At 42.6% G+C, this 21,735-nt stretch overlaps 1 protein-coding gene across 2 annotated transcripts in view; it reads left to right on the top strand.

Moving 5' to 3' along the window:
* The first annotated feature begins 38 nt into the window (after window positions 1-38).
* The window catches only part of LOC111968138 (protein FAM107B-like), a 46,271-nt gene continuing 24,574 nt past the window's right edge, over window positions 39-21,735 (top strand). The window contains exons 1-2 of one of the 2 annotated variants that reach the window (XM_023993714.2): window positions 39-471; window positions 19,195-19,267. In XM_023993714.2, the coding sequence (XP_023849482.1) occupies window positions 448-471; window positions 19,195-19,267 (97 nt within the window). In that variant the 5' untranslated portion in view covers window positions 39-447. Of the gene's footprint in view, window positions 472-19,194; window positions 19,268-20,555; window positions 20,746-21,735 lie in introns of those variants that run through there. The other variant, XM_023993706.2, reaches the window with a different exon arrangement.

The following is a 21,735-nucleotide window of genomic DNA, read 5'->3' as shown; positions in this document are numbered from 1 at the left end:
CTCTCTCTCTCTCTCTCTCTCTCTCTCTCTCTCTCTCTCTCTCACACACACACACACACTACCCAGCCTTCTTTCTCTCCCTCTCTTTATACAATCTGACTCATATGACCTTGCAATAGTTGAGGTTTGATTTGTGGCGTTATGGATCCCTCCTCAACCAGCCAGGACAGCCAGTCTAGTCTTAAGGAACACCTTGTAAACTAGTATTGTCTGGAGTACAGTACAGCACCCCTGTCTGTTGTTGTCACGGTGCCAGAGGGAGAGCTAGGAGGCTCCTCTTCGCCCCCGTCCGTTTGCCCCCTCCCTGGAGCATGCAGGAAGGGTGGACAGAGCAGAGCTGAGCTGAGGGAGAGCCTGGAGCCTGGCCCTGCCTAGAGGAGTGGAGGGACTTAGAGGAGCTACACCTGACCAGGCATACGGAGTAGAGCGAACTGCACATCCAGCAGTATGGGGGCATCTTATTCAAAGAAGGTAAGTCGGCTTCCTATTCTAAGACGGGTTGTTGCTGTTCAACACTGTTCATTTGTCATACTATACTGCCCCAATACATCTTGTTAACCATATATATGTTTGTTTGCTTATTTATTTAATTACCTGTTGGTGGTGTAGTTTAGGTATACGGGAGAGTCACATGAGTGGGCCTTTGTGCTAGACTGCAACATATAACTAAGCTGTTATCTAATTTGCTGAATACTTAGGATTTATTTGAAGACTCATAAAGAATCAAGAACACCTTTTGGCTTAAAATAGACAGAGACACCTGTGTCTGTTTACAATAATACTATATTCAGTGTGTGGTAACTGTGGACATTACAGACTAACAACATAACTTAATCACTTGGTTAAACTTCACACAGAACATAACAACTTGTATTACTCTGTCTTGACACTTGTCATATTAGCGGTTTGAATGGCAGGATTACCAACCTTGACCTTCCCATTGTTTCCCATCACGCAGCCATGCATGAATGTAACTGCATAATGCTGGGTATGAAGGCATTTATAGAGAATGTAAATTCTGCAAATACTCCAGAGGTTTCTCATGATCCAGGGAACCTCATTGTTGGCTGTTGAGCAGGCAGATCATGTCCAATAGAGTATGCACACTGTTGCATTCACAAATATTTGAGCTATGGGGTGGGACACGCCTGTTTAAGGGTGTGGATCGGGGTGTGTTGACACCATGGAGCCACCGAATGTGAGCTGACAGCTGGGGTTCCCAGAGGGTTACTAGGGCATTATGGGATGCATGCATGTTTATTCTCATCAGGGGTCTTGTGTCATATCTGAGGGGAATTTATGACAGTCAGATTAATGGGAGTATATCTATCTCTGATTCATACAATATATATTTCTGTGCTATGGTGAAGCCAGCCTGGAGTCAACAAGTGTTCATTTGAATGAGCTGTGAAGTTAGGAATTTTGTTAAAAGAGAACACATTACAATATCACCTACCTGCAGGTGCTTTTCCCTCATTGATATAGATTCACTGCAGTTTGCTGCAGATTTCTTTGCATTGCTTTGTTTACAATGCCATTGTCGCCAAGTAAGGGAGAACGGTGCACACACAACACATAAAACTCTTATACTGTTATGAAATACAACCATCATGACACTCACGGATCTCAACACAGTGTGACTGTATCTTCAGGTATCTCTTGTCATTTTCACCAATGAAATGACTCAACCTTTCCCAACACCACCACCACCATTTCAACTCCAAAGTCCAAACCAGAATTACCCCCATGGGTAAATATGAGGAGGAGGCATATGCTTGATCTCTTTTTGCCCCACACATCCATTAGTTGAGGGGAGGATGGAGAGATAGAGGGAAAGAGCACTGAGTGATCAAGGGAGAGGGGGAAAGAGCACTAGGCTCTCAGAACAGTGAAAATGTCACTGCACGACCAGGCTGTAATTTCATCCCCTCTGCCAGTTTCCGGGCCCCGCTTGGCACCATGTGAATACCCGGTCGGCCTGGACCTCACAAAACAGCGCCGGTACCAGCCATCAGCCCTACCAGCACAACACAACACTCCCTTTCACTGCGACTAGCACAGAGACCGGAGGGGAATGGAGGAGGAAACTATTTGGCTGGTGCTTCCCGTCTTCTTGTGTTGCTGGGATGGGTGGGTGTTTGGGTGGTATGGCATAAATGTAGCAAGCATAAACAACGTAAGAAGTGAGGCGTTAAGAATCATTCTCACATGCTTCGCTACACCAGCTAAAGGAGGCTGTAATTATAATGAGGAAATTTTGCTCTGATTAATTTTCAAAACAATTTCTGGTTATTTAATGTAATAGAATATTATGTAATAGAAAACAGTTCATTAGACAACTAGCTGTAACATGAGAAAGTATTTTGTTTTCATCTCTCCCATTGGATGGCTGGCTTAGTTTTATAAATCTATAACCTATAAGAAAACCTGTCTCAGGTACCATAACAAATTCCTCTTAATCACAGAGGGGAAGAGATGGATGGAACACCATGGGGAAGAGATTGATGTAACACCAGGATATTTGATTTGGCTGCACCCATGATGAGAGAGCAGCATAGTTATGGCGCTCTGTCTGCACTGATAATACTGTGATTGCTCTACTGCTATCTGGGACATCAAGTAGAGTTAAATCCGTCTTGTGCCAAAGACCCACTGAGGCAGATTAAGGCAATCAGAGAAAATCCCTGTCTACATTACCCAACGGACAGGCTAAAAATACTGGTTACCTCTTGGAAAGAGTTTTACTGTGAAGTACCTGGTGTTATGGTCTCAGGCATGCAGAGAAACAATACAGTATCAGTGATTTGTTTCCTCAAGGATCTAAAGTTATCCTAAATCTTGCCATCTTCTTTTCAGACTTAATTGCAAAGTAATGTATGTGATATAACAGCACTATAAAAATGCTGAATAACAACCATTCCTCTGTTACATTTCCGACTACACAACCAGAAGAATAGGTAATGTGTAGGTATTTGTTACATAACTGTTTAATTAGACTTCCAGACATAAGAACAGACCCATGCAGCTATTTGGAATGCTTTTCTATTCAACTGTCTGGCTCATCAAAGGGGTTCTTTAGTCACTATTGTCTGTGGCCACCAACACTGTCCAAATCATTGAGGGAGAGAGATGTTTGAGGGAGATGCGACTAGAAGGTGGTTAGTAGCCTACAGGTCCTTAAAGTGCTGGGTCATGGCTAAGTACATGTGTGTATGTGCTAAGAGTGTTTTTTAAAAAGGTTAGTGTAGTGTCTTAGCTCTTATTAGTTATTTATACAATAAGAAAGACTCTGAATACAAGGAATTGAAATGGAGCTCCACATTTACTAAAACGAGTTAGTACCAGAATAACATAGAACAACACTGCGCATGACCAAGGGTGCTCCATTCTTAAAGGGGACATCAGTAATTAACAGAACATAACAGAAAGTATTCTGAATCCCCAAACAGTTGACAGTCAATGAACAATTGAACTGGAGTACACAGGGTACAAAAGAAAACATTAACAGTTAACATTAACACTATTTTGAAATGTACTCACTACTCTTAATGTTTTTTTCCAAATAGTCACACCCTTCTGATTGAGAGCTTTGGGAGTAAATCAGGGTATGGTTGAGGTGAGGCACGGTATGTTTAATATCTGTATTGATCTGGCTGTAGTGAGAAAGCGAGGGGTAGGTTATCGTATGCAGATGGCTACACCGACTTAGGAAACATCCATTAGTTAAGTTTGGCAAACCAGATGTACTGCTTACGTATTACTCACACAGAGATGGTAATGACGCTAGGACTAAACCCCTCAAGACCAACAATAACCTCAGAATCTGTAATACAGGGGTTTATTGTAACACCATTCAATGTTCAAGACGCTCAGAAGACCAAGCTCTGGGCAGGACAAATTCCATGCTTGAAAACCAACATTGTCACATGAGCTATATGTTGAAAACTGAGACAGGAGACTAGTACTTACTACATCAACTGAACACAAGCAATTCTCAAGATGAAGGTTAAAGAGTAAGCCACACACTAACCTTTCCCTGAACCATGACCCTTTGTTATACAGTGAGAAAGAAACATGAGAAGGCATGTGTGTGTTCAGCCCTCTTTAGGGCATGTAAAATACACAGCCCCCTTGAGGGATTTGCACATGGTGTTGAGTGTGTCCTGTTGGATGTGTTGTGGTGAGGGAGGAAAGGGTTGAGAGCACCTCAGACACAGCTTGCCCTGGCAGTGTCCGTAAGACTTCATTAAACAGGAGGAATTTAGGATCAGTCTCAGTGAGCTACAGAGATATCTGTGGATAATGGGTTTAAATATCTCCAAAACAGTAGGTTGTGTCCCTGTGAATTTCCTTATAAGGCAACTTGGAAAATATAATAATACACAGAAGTAGACACTTGTCAAAAGTGAATGAGGAGAATTGGGGGTATCTGTATCTGTTGTTGTTGTTAGGCGTCACTGAATGTTTAAAAAGGAAGAGTTGATCTTTGCCCTCTGGGTCCTGAAGTTTGACCAAATGCTTTTGATCCATGTTGAGTTCTAACCAACCCAGGGCACCCAATCACCAGTCACTCCCTCAACCCTGACGCCAACAGTGTCTGGTATTGTATAAGACTCAAAGCAGGAGACTCATAGCCTTCATAATATTTATCACAGGGAGAGACAACAGAGAGAACCATACAATGTAGCTGAGAGTGACTGGACTGAACTGGGCTGAACAGCTTGTGCCCTATCTGTGCTTTGCCTTTATATCTTGTAAAGCTGCAGAGGGTAATGGAACAAAATCTCATCTAACTACTTCTTCAATAAACTATAATTACTGTTATTGTTATCAAGCAGACTGAAATCGTCCATTTCAGTCTGTTTTTGCAACAAACTAAATGGCACTCTGCCTTATGTTATGGTAACAGTAATCATTACTGTGCTGACTAAACTTTTTTTTCACCTTTATTTAACCAGGTAGGCTATTTGAGAACAAGTTCTCATTTACAACTGCGACCTGGCCAAGATAAAGCAAAGCAGTGTGACACAGACAACAACACAGAGTTACACATGGAATAAACAATAAACAATAAACAAGCCAATAACACAATAAACAAGTCAATGACACAGTAGAAAAAAATATAGTCTATATACAGTGTGTGCAAAAGGCATGAGGTAGGCAATACATAGGTTAGAGTGGCGAATAATTACAATTTAGCAGATTAACACTGGAATGATAAATGAGCAGATGATGATGTGCAAGTAGAGATACTGGTGTGCAAAAGAGCAGAAAAGTAAATAAAAACAGTATGGGGATGAGGTAGGTAGATTGGGTGGGCTATTTACAGATGGACTATGTACAGCTGCAGCGATCGGTAAGCTGCTCAGATAGCTGATGTTTAAAGTTGGTGAGGGAAATAAAAGTCTCCAACTTCAGCGATTTTTGCAACTCGTTCCAGTAACTGGCAGCAGAGAACTGGAAGGAAAGGCGGCCAAATGAGGTGGTGGCTTTGGGGATGATCAGTGAGATATACCTGCTGGAACGTGTGCTACGGGTGGGTGTTGTTATCGTGACCAGTGAGCTGAGATAATGCGGAGTTTAACCTAGTATAGATTTATAGATAACCTGGAGCCAGTGGGTCTGGCGACGAATATGTAGCGAGGGCCAGCCGACTAGAGCATACAGGTCGCAGTGGTGGGTGGTATAAGGTGATTTGGTAACAAAACGGATGGCACTGTGATAGACTGCATCCAGTTTGCTGAGTAGAGTATTGGAAGCTATTTTGTAGATGACATCGCCGAAGTCGAGGATCGGTAGGATAGTCAGTTTTACTAGGGTAAGTTTGGCGGCGTGAGTGGAGGAGGCTTTCACATGACATGAGAACATTACAATGACTGTCTGTCCTTGAGATCATTGGAGTCGTCTAGAATAGGCACCAACAACCGGGGAGAATGATGTCTGTATCATGGCAATAGTGAAAAGATATAAAACGTGGAGTACCCACAAATTCCAATAGATGCGGTAAAGAGGTCAATGGAATACAGACCGTGGGGGATAGAAGGACGCCGGATTGGTGCACATTCAACAAATCTGATCTAACAAAGTAGATAATTATCAAATCCGTCATGATTAATGTATTGTAACAGGCCTACAATGTGGTTACTAAGTCCAATTTGGATATATTTGTCTGTTTTCTCTGCATAACATTTAGAAGTGAGTGCTAAATGCTAACTCTCGTTAGTATAAGCTGGTAGCATCGCTGGCATACAGAAATCGGTGGTGGTAGTCAAAGTCGTTTTTTAATTGATTGGTGACGATGACATGTGTTTAGGTTGACATTCATACAAGCATTATGCTCAGATTTTACCTCAACATAGTGTGAAATACACATATAAACAATAGCCTAAATGTGGGTTAGTTTTGCTGGGGGGCAATGAGAAGATTTAGGATCTTTCTCCCATGGCATATTCCCCCCACACGTTTCCATGGCATTTCTATTGTTTGGGTCGAGTTCCATTGACCTATTTACCACATTGAGCCCAACCCTGATGGACAGGCAATTGATAAGAGGCTGACAGAGCAGCAAACCCAGACCTGGCCTGACAGCAAGGACGGATGACACAGGACAGGTTGTAGTTCCATCACAGGCTGCACTGACACCAGCTTCAGCCTGGCATGGTCTGGGATCAAAGTGAGTGACCTGGCCTGTACCAGCCAGGCCAGGTCACTCACCTTTCACCTGTGGGTCACACTTTGATCCCAGACCATGCCATGCTGAGGCTGGTGTCAGTGCAGCCTGTGATGGAACTACAACCTGTCCTGTGTCATCCGTCCTTGCTGTCACACATCTGTCCCTGGCATGTGACCCAGTGTTGTAGTACTCGAGACCGGTCTCACTGAGACACTCAATACGGAGGCTGGGAATGTAAATACAATCAAACTTGGATGGGCAATGATCACAAGCCAGTCATAATGTGGCTAATAGGCTATCCTATCTATTTATGTAGCAAGCTAAAAACACAGAGACTAACATTAGCTAGCTAGCTAGCTGTTAGAAGGATGTCATACCATTGGAGGAGTGGGTAAGTGACTGACTTTTTCCCCTCATATCGTTTTCAGTGTCTGGGGTTCTATGTTGTCCTTGTTTTGTATTTCTGTGTGTTTGGCCTGGTATGGTTCTCAATCAGAGGCAGCTGTCTATCGTTGTCTCTGATTGAGAATCATACTTAGGTAGCCTGTTCCCACCTGTGTTTGTGGGTGGTTGTTTTCTGTTTAGTGTATGTCACCTTGCAGAACTGTTCGTTTATCGTTTTTGTTGTTTTGTTCTGGTATTCATATTCATGAAAAGGAATTATGAATACTTACCACGCTGCACCTTGGTCTTCTCCTTCTCCTCTATACGACGATCGTTACACTCTGGTTATCTACTCCAATCTCAGAGCACTTTCGTCGGAGTGTGCCAGAGAGCAGAGGAGCTGATGAATTTACAAACGTGCAAAACCCAGTTGAATATGACCGGTGTCAGTAAACGTATGCAAAATAAGTAATAGTTAGTCAAGAACTCTCTAGATGACATGTAAACAGACTAACCAGCTCTGCTACAGTGAGTAAAATKGTCAGTGAGGTCTTGTTTGTGTCTGGAAGAAGCTATCTAGCAAGCTAGCCAACTTTAGCCAGTTAGCTTGGGTGCTTGGTTGGGACAAGCATGCATTAGCAGACAAGCTGCAGAAGGACGGGGAGGCTACAATTCCCCATTGTTTATCAGTGCAATTTTGACAGCCAACTAGCTGAAAAAAGTTAGAGAATTTATCTAATGTTCCTTTGTTAGATTTTAGCTCATCTTGCTTTGGCTAGCATTAGTTGTTTAACTTGYTGTTGATGTGCATAACTGAGGGAGAGAGAGCCTACCTTTTCATGGTTGTTTCCTCAATAGGACTGTAAAGAGGACTTCCATGTTGTTTTCATAAATGCAGAAATCCATTCAGGTGAATTTTGTGTATTTTGGTGAATGCGTTCTAATGATCTAAAGTTGCGCTGTTGCAACTGCTTGTAAACACACAGTCCAGTTCAAAGTGAATTATGGAAGGCCCAGTGGCAAATGGCTTGTTTGTATAAAGCCCTACTGTAGCTCTGATTGGCTATAGCGCACCGGTCTGTGTAGACTCCGGTTTTATTTCCTGCAGTGTCTATTAATTGTCGAAACGCACGGCCACTTTCCCACTCTATATTGCTATAGAATTTTCACAAATGCCTTAGTACAGGTATTCCCCCAGGGGTACGCGCAATGCCGTTGGGGGTACGCCAAATTTTCAAACAGTACATTTATTTTTTCCAACAGGGCTATGCGTTTGGGTGAGTTTTTTTTCTCACCTGAGTAGCATCGTTTCACTGCCAAAAATAAAATTAAACCATCTAGTGTTCAGCGAAATAACAACACAATGTCAAACACAGGTAGCCTAGTCAAAKAATTTACATCCAGTCACATTAACCGTTACTTTCTCGTGGGAAACCTTCACTCTTGCGCGGGAAACCTTCACTCTTGCACAGACAGTTAGAAACAAAACATGACAATTTGAAAAATAAGCCACGCAATTCAATTGATGAAAGAACGAGATTATGCTCTAAAAATAGCCCTAAAATCTAAATTAGAGCATGACAGACGTAGGTTTACCATGTTGAGAAATAAGGTGATGAAAGAAATCAGACAGGCCAAGGCAAACTTTTTTATTAACATAATTGGTGAAGCAAAGGGAAATTCTAAATTGATATGGGAGAATCTAAAAMAGTTAACAGGGAAAGACCATAGTAACACTGCAAAAAGACTAGAAATCATGGTGAATAACAATCTAACACAGGATGCAGTCGAAATAGCAATAGCCTTCAATTCTTACTTTATTGACTCTGTCAGGGTACTGACACAGAACCCCTCCACTGGTTTCTTGGGCTCAGTGCTAGTGAATGACACTCAACCTGTCTTCATCATAAGGGAGGTTTCTGAGTCAAAGGTGAACAAGGTGATTAGCTCACTGAAGAACTCTAAAGCTAAAGATGTGTTTGGGATGGACTCTACCTTTCTTAAAAACTACAAAGAGTCACTCATTGGCCCCATTACTAAGGTCACCAACACATCTATTGGTCTCGGTGTGTTTCCAAGGGTATGGAAGTCGGCCATAATAACGGCCATCTTTAAATCAGGCGACCCTGCTGACGTGAGTAACTACAGGCCCATTAGTATACTACCTGTGGTGTCAAAGGTTGTTGAAAAGTGTGTAGCAGAACAACTGATTGCCCACCTCAACAACAGCCCCTTCACATTACACTCCATGCAGTTTGGCTTCAGAGCGAAACACTCCACAGAAACGGCCAACTGCTTTCTTCTGGAAAATGTGAAGTCCAAGATGGACAAAGGGGGTGCTGTTGGGGCTGTGTTTCTGGCCTAGGAGGCTTTTGATACTGTTAACCATGAGATTCTCATCACAAAATTGTCCAAGTTCAACTTTTCCCCTGATGCCTTGAGATGGATGAAATCATACCTTGAAGGCAGAACCCGTGTGTCAGAGTGGCAATGAGCTGTCGCCCACTCTTAGCTATGATGTGGGCGTGCCCCAAGGGTCAATACTGGGGCCCCTCCTGTTCAGCCTGTACATTAATGATCTGCCTTCTGTCTGTACTGGGTCTGAAGTTCAAATGTATGCAGATGATACAGTGATATATGTGCATGCAAAGAGCAAACAACAAGCTGCACAAGAACTCACTACTGTAATGGTCCAGGTTACAAAGTGGCTCAGTGACTCGTGTTTGCATCTCAATGTGAAAAAACTGTTTGCATGTTCTTCACAAGAGGGCAACAGATGCTACTGAGCCAGATGTCTATGTGTCAGGGGAGAAGCTCCAGGTGGTATCCGATTTTAGTACCTTGGCATCATACTTGATTCCAACCTCTCTTTTAAAAAGCATGTGAAAAAGGTACTTCAAATAACCAAATTCAACCTAGCTAATTTCCGATTTATACGAAATTGTTTGACTACAGAGGTAGCAAAACTGTACTTCAAATCTATGATACTCCCCCACTTAACATACTGCTTGACTAGTTGGGCCCAAGCTTGCTGTACAACATTAAAACCTATTCAGTCTGTCTACAAACAGGCTCTCAAAGTGCTTGATAGGAAGCCCAATAGCCATCATCATTGTCACATCCTCAGAAAGCATGAGCTCTTGAGTTGGGAAAATCTTGTGCAATACACCGACGCATGTCTTGTATTCAAGATCCTTAATGGCCTGGCTCCCCCTCCACTCAATTTTTTTGTTAAACAGAAAACCCAGACATATGGCAGCAGATCCACAAGGTCTGCCATGAGAGGTGACTGTATAGTTCCCCTAAGGAAAAGCACCTTTAGTAAATCTGCATTCTCTGTGAGAGCTTCCCATGTCTGGAATACACTGCCATCAGACACACATAACTGCACCACATATCACACTTTCACAAAATGCTTGAAGACATGGCTAAAGGTCAATCAGATTTGTGAACATGGTCCCTAGCTGTGTGTTGCCGCTTTCCATGTCTGTTGTCTGTAACTTGTAAGGTGTGGAAACACTTTGTTGCTTTTATGAATTTTGTCTTGCTGCTTTTTTTTCTATGTTGCTCTGTCTGTATGCTACGTCTTGCTTGTCCTATGTTGCTCTGTCTTTCTTGTTCTATGTTGCTATTGTCTATATTGTAATTGTTTTTAATAACCTGCCCAGGGACTGCGACTGAAACGTTGATTAATGTGCACTGTCCCTGTAAAAATAAAAATAAACTCAAATAAACTCAAACTCAAGTTGAGCCACGCAAGTTTGAGCGAGAATAAAGACGACTTTCGAGTAGTAAGACATGTATAAAAGCAACAGATACTATTAATAAGAAGGGGCTAGAAGTGTCTTATATGGTGAGCTACCGTGCGGCTAGGACAGGCAAGCCCCATACAATTGTGAAGGACTTAATTCTTCCTGCTGCCGTGGATATGGTGGGAAATGGTGGATATGGGGGGACAATGCTGGGGAAAAAGGCCCAAAAAAACTATACAGACAGTGCCTTCATCAAACAACACTGTTTTATGACGCATCAGTGACATGGCAGGAGATGTTTTGAAACAATTATTGCTTCGCATACAAGCCTGTGAATTATATGTGTTACAGCTGGATGAGTCAACAGATGTGGCGGGCCTGGCACAGCTCCTGGTATATGTCAGTTACATTTATGGGGGGGTCAATTAAGGAAGAGGATATTTCTATACATGAGAGGATATTTTTTAAGTACTGTACAGCTTTGTGACATCAAATGGACTTGTGGTCGTCAAAATGTGATGGTGTCTGTACTGATGGCGCAAAAGCCATGACAGGGAGACATAGTGGAGTGGTAACGCACGTAAAAGCAGTTGCCCCCGACACCACTTGGGTACACTGCAGCATCCACCGAGAGGCTCTTGGTGCCAAGTGAATGCCTGACAGCTTGAAAGATGTTTTGGACACTACAGTGAAAATGGTTAACTTTCTTAAAGCAAGGTCCCTGAACTCTCGTGTATTTTCTGCATTATGCAATGATATGGGCAGCGACCATGTAACGCTTTTACAACATACAGAAGTGCGCTGGTTATCAAGGGGCAAAGTATTAACACGTTTTTTGAATTGAGAGACGAGCTTAAAGTTTTCTTTACTGACCATAATTCTCACTTGTCTGACCGCTTGCATGATGACAAGTTTCTCACACGACTGGCCTATCTGGGTGATGTTTTTTCTTTCCTGAATGATCTGAATCTAGGATTACAGGGACTCACTGCAACTATATTCGATGTGCGGGACAAAATTGAGGCTATGATTAAGAAGTTGGAGCTCTTCTCTGTCCGCATTAACAAGGACAACACACAGGTCTTTCCATCATTGTATGATTTTTGTGTGTGCAAATGAACTAAAGATTACAGACAATGTCAAATGTGATATAGCGAAGCACCTGAGTGAGCTGGGTGCGCAATTACGTTGGTACATTCCCGAAACGGACGACACAAACAACTGGATTCATTATCCCTTTCATGCCCTGCCCCCAGTCCCCTTACCGATATCTGAACAAGAGAGCCTCATCGAAATTGCAACACGCGGTTCTGTGAAATTTTTATTTAATCAGAAGCCACTGACAGATTTCTGGATAGGGCTGCGCTCAGAGTTTCTTGCCTTGGCAAATCGCGCTGCTAAGACACTGATGCCCTGTGCAACCACGAACCTATGTGAGAGTGAATTCTCAGCCCTCACTAGCATGAAAACTAAATACAGGCACAGACTGTGTGTGGAAAGACTCTCTCCAATACAACCCAACATTGCAGAGTTATGTGCATCCTTTCAAGCAAACCCTTCTCATTAACCTGTGGTGATTTATTCACAATTTTTGATGAACAAATAAGGTTTCATATGTAAGGTGGCTAAATAAAGAGCAAAATTATTGATTATTGTTATATTATTATTTGTGCCCTGGTCCTATAAGAACTCTTTGTCACTTCCCACGACCCGGGTTGTGACAAAAACTCACACTCATTCTTCTGTTTAATAAATGTATTGTATAGTGTGTGTGTGGCAGGCTTACAATGATGGCAAAAAACAACATTTGAGAGTGCGCTGACCCTGGTACTAGAGGGGGTACGCAGCTGGAGGTTGAACGTTTGAAGGGGTAYGGGACTATAAAAAGTTTGGGAACCATTGCCTTAGTATACATAATTCCCAAACATTCTAAGAATTTATGAAATCTTGAAAATGACCATATGTGACCGAGCTCCTCGATTTGGTCTTATCTAGAATAATTTGAAATTGTGTTTTTTTACATTGGATAAAAGTAGAGACTCGGGGCTAGAAAATGGTATGTCATACACTGCATTTGAGGAACAATAGGAAAGTAATTCTGCTTTGAAATTTGATAAACTTCTAACTCCACTTTTGAGAAAATGGCCTTTAAATGTAATGGTACACGTACTGGAGAGCTCTTCTTTGTCTACACCCATTCAGCATCGTTCACACCCTCTTAAGCCTTAGCCCCACCCATGTCTTTAAAGATTCACCTGAGGCCATGTGGTAAACACACGCTACATGAAGTTTATTTGTCACATGCACAGGATACAGAAGGTATAAATGGTACACTGAAATGGTTACTTGTATAGTAGCAATATCAAAAACAGAAAGTGTCCAGATAAAAATATTTTATAATTATTATATGATGCTTGAAGGAAATGCTATAACCATCCCCCAGCCACATCTAGCTGTGTATGGGTCACTATTGTCTAGACATTTACGTTCAAATGCCGCTCCTGTGAAGTAGTGATGTGCAATATACGCCTAGTTTCCTGAAACCAGTCACATCTTAGTGGTCGGTTGTCAGAAAATGTTTTAAAAAGTGTCATATTCTTCCTTGTGGTGTAAATGAAAAGATTTTAATGAGATTTCAAGTTGCTAAAATGCTGTCAGTTCCACTTTAAATGCTACAATGTTTCTCGCACATGAGTTATTTCAAAGAGATGGCGAACAACAGTAAGCACGCTGCAATAAAAAACACAGTTTCACTCACCAGATGTCGATCATTTGAAACATAACTTCTTGTTGAAAGTTATTATTGAAAAGGGAGTTGCTAACAAATTTGCAACAATATCCTCTTTGATAACACCTGCTGCAGCCGCTGCAAACTAGCCAACAACAAAAGCTAGCTAGAAGTTTCCATATGTTTTTGTAAAAGCAATCCCACCCATTAAGTCAAAATGTGATTGGTTGATTCCACTGTCACTCCAAAATGTTGCCCTAATATAGTTGAATGGCAGATGTCTTTATATAGCTAGCCAATGGCTGACATTGCTAGCTCGATTTATCTCCCCAGAGACCAGCAAAGAAAATCCTGATTGGATCTTGTTTTCTCTTCAGTGTTAACGCTTTCCAACAAAAACTGAAGAGATTAAATCAGATCATTGAAAAATAATAATATAATTATAAAAATTATTGTATAAATCCTTAACCCTTCTCTGAAGGCATAGTAGGCCCATTGTGTTTGGGTTAGTAATAATTTGTAGAGTCGCTCTATTTTCCCTCAGCATACATGTTTCACTATTCTGAATGTCTAAAGAATCCATACATTGTTCTGAAATATGAACACAGAAATATTGGTGCATGTTGAACTCTGTTATAAGGTGGTGATTTGACAAAATTACAATCATGGTCTTGAATTGGACTCTCATTTTTCTGGTCTCGGTCTTGCCTCGGTCTCGAACCCCTTGTCCCCCTCCTGGTCTCGGTCTTGAATCGGTCTCGAACCCCTTGTCCCCCTCCTGGTCTCGGTCTTGCCTCGTCTCGAACCCCTTGTCCCCTCCTGGTCTCGGTCTTGAATCGGTCTCGAACCCTTGTCCCCTCTCCTGGTCTCGGTCTTGAATCGGTCTTGCTTTAGGTGGTCTCGAAAAAAACACTGATGTGACCTACAGGGGCCCAGCTGCAGATGTATAGGACCAGATGGTGTTTCTGTTTATCTGCATGGCCCTGTCTCATTAAGAGCTCTTCTGGCTCACCAATATAGAACATTATACTGAAAACAGTTAAATTCCCTCAGATATCTGTTTGTTCACTGAAGCATATGGTTAGTGCTCGACAATTACATGACCTGAAATGGTACTGTAGCTGTAATGAGCTTAGTTATCTTTAGCGTGCCTAGCTCTGAAGTTAATTACTGCCACCACAATCTGTAGAGAGCAGAGAAGTATACCTGTTTTTCCACTAGGTGGCAGACTCAACTCAATCTGATCATGTAAGAATCTGAATCAGTAACATTGGTTGTATTGTGTGTTGTTATTGAGTGTGTGTGTGTGTGCATGTGCGTGGTGTGGTGTGTGTGTGTGTGTGTGTGTGTGTGTGTGTGTGTGTGTGTGTGTGTGGTGTGTGTGTGTGTGGTGTGTGTGTGTGTGTGTGTGGTGTGTGTGGTGTGTGTGTGTGTGTGTGTGTGTGTGTGTGTGTGTGTGTGTGTGTGTGTGTGTGTGTGTGTGTGGTGTGTGTGTGTGTGTGGTATGCGTTCTGTTAAAGCCTGTTGCAGGAAAGGGAACGTTTTGTAGTTTACAAGGCCTCCCAGATCTGAGCGTTACATCTTTGAACCATCTGTAAAACATTGTGTCCTGCCTAAGTACATTACTTTTCCTTCCTGGAGGGTAGCTGGCATAGTGGAACATGGTTCATGTTGAGCTGTGATGACCTGTGGTGCAGAATCTGCCTTCCTGAGATTAAAGACAGGGGGAGGTGAGAGTGACTAATGTACTGGCCTGAGGTGGGCACTGTCCCTAAGAACTGATCTTGGATCCGCTTCATGGCGTGGTTCCCATCTTTGTTGTGCTGTGACCATCGAAGGCTGGGATTCAATCCGACCGGCAGTAGATCTGGGGCAGCAGGTAGCCTAGTGGATAGAGAGTTGGGCCAGTAACTGAAAGGTTGCTAGATCAAATCCCTGAGCTGATAAGGTAAAAATCTGTCGTTCTGCCCCTGAACAAGGCAGTTAACCCACTGTTCCTAGGCCGTCATTGTAAATAAGAATTTGTTCTTAACTGACTTGTCTAGTAAAATAAAAAAAATACAAATCTGCGTTACAGAGCACTTGGCATTTAACGGTAATTTCCAATTGAGCCGACATATGCAGCATTTAATGTGATTACAGTCTCCGTGAATATGGGAACATTGCTTATAGACTTATTTAGGAAAAGATAAGGACAGAGGGGGGCATGGAAAAGTGTATTTAGTAGCACAGACACATGCTGGTGACAGGCCCTTCAGCAGTGTACAACATGGTCAGTGTTTCAGTTTGCCCACTGATTACTCCAGTTAGGATTTGGAAAAGCTATGTTAGTTCCTTGGTAAGTCAGGATCTACATGAGGTTTGTTTTGGGTTGCTAACTGGGTCTTTATTGACAGGGTCCTGACTGTTTTGTTTAATGAAAACTTGGGGTGGGATTCAAACCGATCGCGCTTTACACATTTTAAATAAAACAATGCACTTTTTATGGTGAGTGAGCGTTCCTTTTCAATGTCTTACTACAGGTGTCAGGTTCTAAATGTGCAATTGGAGAGTATGTCAAGCCAACAATCTCTGGGGCAGTAGTTCCCTCTGTCTCATCTAATGGCAGTGTCCTGAATGCCACTGACAAGCTCTCTGCTTTTACTGCTCTTTCATCTCACTAGGAGAGCACTACGTTAAGGGGCTCATATGGCTCAGGGGGCCGAAAAACAAAAAAGGTTGGTGAAGTCTGTCGCCGAAATGTGTCTGTTTGCTCTGACCTCTGCTGCTAAAAAAATATATTGAAACTTAAAGAATATTTCAGTGAGTGTGGGTTTTACTTTCTCATTGGGGACAATAAAACATCAAAATCCCTTAGGTAGGGAACACAGTGTACTGTACTGAGGCAGTGTCAGCTACAAGACTTGATTTTGTAATTAGAGAAATATATATTTAAATGTATTTATTTATATCCATGGTTGAAATTACTCGTGTTGACACAGTGTCCAATATTCAAATATTCAGTAAGACTCTATTCAAAGGGATAATCCAAACGTAATCATAACTTTGTGTAATTATCATGATATACTCACATTTTGTGTGGGTGCATSTGTGCGTGCATACATGTTTGCGTATGTGTAACTGAGTGCTTAACTGGGCCTGAGCGGGTCATCAGGCAATATCAAGGTTATGGTTAAGGTGYGGGTTCAAGTTAGAGTTAGTAGTTGGAAGGTGCATTGCTTGTGTACTTTTCTAGCAACCCTACTCTCCTGTCCAGGGCCTCTGCTAACAGCCTGTGTCGCTTGGGTAACCTGACTACCCTGAGGGGTGAAACCAGAGCACCAGATCACCGGATCAGGGTCCAAATTGATTTGACAAAAAAAGGTCAAACCTCTTTGTCTCACCCCTTATTATAGGGTTAGAGGTATAGAATCACTTTCTGAGTCTGTTTAATAAAACATGAGGGAAATCAAACAGGACTCTGATTGGAAAGGTCAAATGACCACTGATGGTAATGAGACACTGGGCCAGGGAAAAACACAACACAACAAACACAATCTAAACCCAGGTCAGCCAGCCTGCACAGTAGGGACTAGGTTCAGTGCTTCCAGAACGGATTTAGACCAGGAATCCTCCAACTGGGATTTCTGGAAAGTTACCAGAATTGTGCAGCCCTACTGAGACCTGTTTGGATTTAATTGTCCACTTACAGAGGCAAGCCACGAACCTTGATACACTCCTGGGGCAGGAAAATKAAGAGGATAAAGTTATGGACACTCATAATCACTGGAGATCAATACGGAGCTTACTGTTCTTTATTCACACAGCTCATAGACGTTGTGAGGTGACTCATCAATGAGAGAGGGGTTTATGCAGTGTGGCTGTAAATATGGAGTTTTTATTCCCTCTAAGCTCATTTAAAACTTGACTCAAGTGTTATTAGAACAGGCTTTGCTTCTTATATCTTCTTAGTGAACCCCTGGTAATCATAATACTGCTTAGAGCAACTCTGTTGTACTTTAAAGCAACGAGAGAGAGCATGAATATTAGGAGCAATGTGTTGTAGAAAAAATCTATTATTTCCATTATTACTATTACATTTTACACAACATAAATGTATTCCATTTACCAATTTAAAAAACTAGTCTCTAGACATGATCATGACTGAAGCCTCTATTTTGATCATGTCAGAAAAAATAACATGCATAATAGTACATGATACAATCAACAGAGTTTAGGTATTTTCCATGTGAGGTCATGTATTATTCATGTTTGTTGCTGTTTGTCATATTTACAGAGCATTTTTAGAGTACATGAGGAACACCCTGTCCCAACACAGTGACAGAGACACATTTAGGAGAAAGAGATCATTCATTAAAACACTGCCCTCCCCAAACCTCCATTCCCCCAAACTCTCCATTTCCATGCACAACACAGAATTTACCCTATACCCCACCAGTGGATTAACAGAAATGCCCCCACCCCCAGTAATGCCAGGGAGGTAGGGGATGGGGGGGGACTCAAGACAGTAAGGGCCTTGTCACCACACCAAGCCTTAGAAGGCCTCACCTAGCAACCGTAGACGGCAACACAATAACCTTTCACACAGCCGAAGAGGGCGTCAAAAGGCCCTTTGAATGGAGCTCAGCTCACCCCTGTGAAGAGGCTGTGCTGCAAGGCTTCAGTATGGAAACCAGGCCTCTGGGGCCCTGTCAGAGAGAGAGGGAATAGGAGGATGGGAGGGGAGGGAGGGAGAGAGAGAGAGAGAGAGAGAGAGAGAGAGAGAGAGAGAGAGAGAGAGAGAGAGAGAGAGAGAGAGAGAGAGAGAGAGAGAGAGAGAGAGAGAGAGAGAGAGAGAGAGAGAGAGAGAGAGAGAGAGAGAGAGAGAGAGAGAGAGAGAGAGAGAGAGAGAGAGAGAGAGAGAGAGAGAGAGAGAGAGAGAGAGAAGAGAGAGAGAGAGAGAGAGAGAGAGAGAGAAGAGAGAGAGAGAGAGAGAGAGAGAGAGAGAGAGAGGAGAGAGAGAGAGAGAGAGAGAGAGAGAGAGAGAGAGAAGAGAGAGAGAGAGAGAGAGGAAGAGAGAGAGAGAGAGAGAGAAGAGAGAGAGAGGAAGAGAGAGAGAGAGAGAGAGAGAGAGAGAGAGAGAGAGAGAGAGAGAGAGAGAGAGAGAGAGAGAGAGAGAGAGAGGAGAGAGAGAAGAGTAAGAGAGAGAGAAGAGAGAGAGAGAGAGAGAGAGAGGAGAAGGATGAATAGGAAAGGGATGTGGGGAGCAGAAGCAAAAGGGGAGGAGCAGAAACAGAAGGGGTGTAGAGGTATGGGGAAGAGGAAGGATACATGTGAGGAGGAGAAGGGAGAGAGAAGGGAGGAGGAGGATGATGAGAGGAATGGATAGAAGTAAAAGGAGTAAGAGGAGTMGAAGTGAGAGAGATGGAGGAAGAATGGAAGGATGAGAGCCAGTTTAATGCCTGCTGTCACTGTGTGCCAGTGGCCTTTAGCTGTTTATAGCCCCCAGACCGGTAATGTCCATTTAAAATCAATGAGGAGACACTAATGACATCACAAGCATGCTGGGCGGATGTGAGAAATGGCAATGATCAGGGTCTGATGTATCGTCTGAACCCATCTCTATTTCTCTCCCATCCCACCCATCTCTCTCTATTCTTCTTTCCCTCTCTCTACAGAAGACGTATAACATCAACCAACAGCAGCAGCAGCAGCAGTGTGTGAAAAACGGAAAGCACAGGAATGGCAGAGGTACGTCTGGCCCTCTCCGGTTACTGTCTCATGGAACAATAACATGCCTGGGAAGTAAAGCCAAGCAACTCTGAGTTACCATCTTGTGTTATCACTGCCTCTCATTGTACACAGCGGAGTAATGGACCTGGCCCTCCAATCACTGTGACCATACCTGCCAGCCAGGTAGAGGTACTTCCGCACACTTGGCACGTTTGGCTGTTCACGGGTCTGGTTACACTGTTTGTGTTATGTATGAAAATGTTTTTTAAAGGGCTCAAAGCATCCAGTAAGTACCTTAAGAGTCTTAAAAGAGTCTTACAATCTAGTGCCTGTGCTAACATGATAAACTCTGAGTACGTTGATTTTGTGAAATACAAGGGATTTCGTGGTACTCGACATAAACTAAAGTGTCCAACTTTGAGATCAACATGTCTTGGAGAGTTTTCATCAGAGTRCTGAAGAGGTTTACATTTCTTCCTAATCCCATGTCTTACTTTGTTGACAAATTTTGGATATTTTTTATCAAAAGTATTATTTATAACTAACAAATAAGTCAGTGAACACCTTGTCACTTAGTTATTTTCTATAGTGGTAAGTGAACCTCTCTTTGTCAGGAAAAAAATATCACATTGATACTGCCATCCCTCTGACTAATTGCAGGCTAGCTCATAATCTCTATCTAGCTAACACTGTATACATTCTACATCCCCTTAAAGCAGAGGCATTGGGAAAGTCATGTGTAGATGAACAGCCCAGTGTGCTCTCTCCCAGTACTGCCAGCCTGGCTACTGTACTACACTGCTGAGTATGAAAGCACCCAGATGACTTATGGTTAATATGAGCATTAGGAGAGAACTTAAGCCTTCTGCTAATCCTACCAGCTACAGACCACTGAGGATCAGAGAGAGGGAGAGAGAGAGGAGTGAGAGTGTGAGTGAGAGAGAGGGGATAGAGTGGAAGATTGAGAGAGAAATGAGAGGGAAGGAAGGAAAGAAAGAAAGAATGGAGGAGAGAACTAGAGAGATTGAGAGTAGTGGAGAGAGGGAAAAGTGAGAGCATAGAGGAAAAGACAAAAAGACAAAAGAAGAGAGGGAGAGAGAGAGAGTATCTAACAGCAGGCTAGAGACGGAGGGGAGAGGCAATAGATAGAGTAATACTATTGAGAGAGAGAGAGAGAGAGAGAGAGAGAGAGAGAGAGAGAGAGAGAGAGAGAGAGAGAGAGAGAGGAGAGAGAGAGAGAGAAGGAGGGGGGGTGTAGAGAGGGAGGGGCGGGCAGTGGAATGCCCGGGGGTCATGTGACTGTTTACTCTAGCCTGGGCAGAGAAGCATGCTTAAAGGAGTGCTGCAGCAGGACACACACAGATACACCCGGACACAGAGAGAGGGAGACAGACAGACAGACACCAAGAGAGGCATGGCACAGAGAGTCACCCACAGTCACAGCCTGTTTCCTTCTGGCCAGGCTGGGAGGACCAGGGATGTACTGGTCAAGTCAGGTAAGACCCATGCAGAGCTATGCTCCACTCTGTCACTATGACAGAACAGCAGGGCTGACACAGAGACTTCAGCAGAAGCCAGATTTTGCAGGACAGTGTTTTAGATGTTATAGGCTCTGTTTATTTATGGGAAAGGGAAATTGTGCAAGTAGAGATAAGGTAGTGAGATCTGTACAGTAAAACAACATGGTTTTGCGAGGATCCTGGAATGTATTACTGAGGTTAACAGGAGGGAACTTTGTAGATACTAGATGTTGTTATCTGTTACAATTGTCTCTACTTATGGGGGAGAAGGTATTTTAGACAAATTTAGGAGGGCTCATTGTTTGGGCCTGGAACAGACAAACATGAAGTGAAATGTACTGTACATGTATGTGTACTTGAGACACAGAGAGAGCATCAGATCAGTTTCATAGCAAAATCCACTGAGGACAGCTAGCTATGTCTATAACTTATGCATTGGTACAGCAGCACAGATTGTCATGTTAACAGTTTGGGAACGATGTGCTGGACACACCAGGCACAATGACTTCACATAGCAAGATTCATTCAGATAATGTAATTATAATGCTTAAGCAGGATTTTCTTGTTTCGTACTCTTGAGTCTTGGGACATTACATGTTATTTGTGTAGAAGAGCCCTCTGTCCATCAATTGGACAATACAGGACCACTTACAGYTGAAGTCAGAAGTTTACATACACCTTAGCCAAATACATTTAAACTCAGTTTTTCACAATTCCTGACATTTAATCCTAGTAAAAAATCCCTGTCTTAGGTCAGTTAGGATCACCAATTTATTTAAGAATGTGAAATGTCAGAATAATAGTAGAGAGAATGATTTATTTCAGCTTTTATTTCTTTCATCATATTCCCACTGGGTCAGAAGTTTACATAAACTCAATTAGTATTTGGTAGCATTGCCTTTAAATTGTTTAATTTGGGTCAAACATTTCGGGTAGCCTCCCACAAGCTTCCCTCAATAAGTTAGG

This window comes from Salvelinus sp. IW2-2015, linkage group LG1, assembly GCF_002910315.2.
Source record: "Salvelinus sp. IW2-2015 linkage group LG1, ASM291031v2, whole genome shotgun sequence".
Taxonomy (NCBI): Eukaryota; Metazoa; Chordata; class Actinopteri; order Salmoniformes; family Salmonidae; genus Salvelinus; species Salvelinus sp. IW2-2015.
This window is presented reverse-complemented; position numbering and strand designations above follow the sequence as displayed.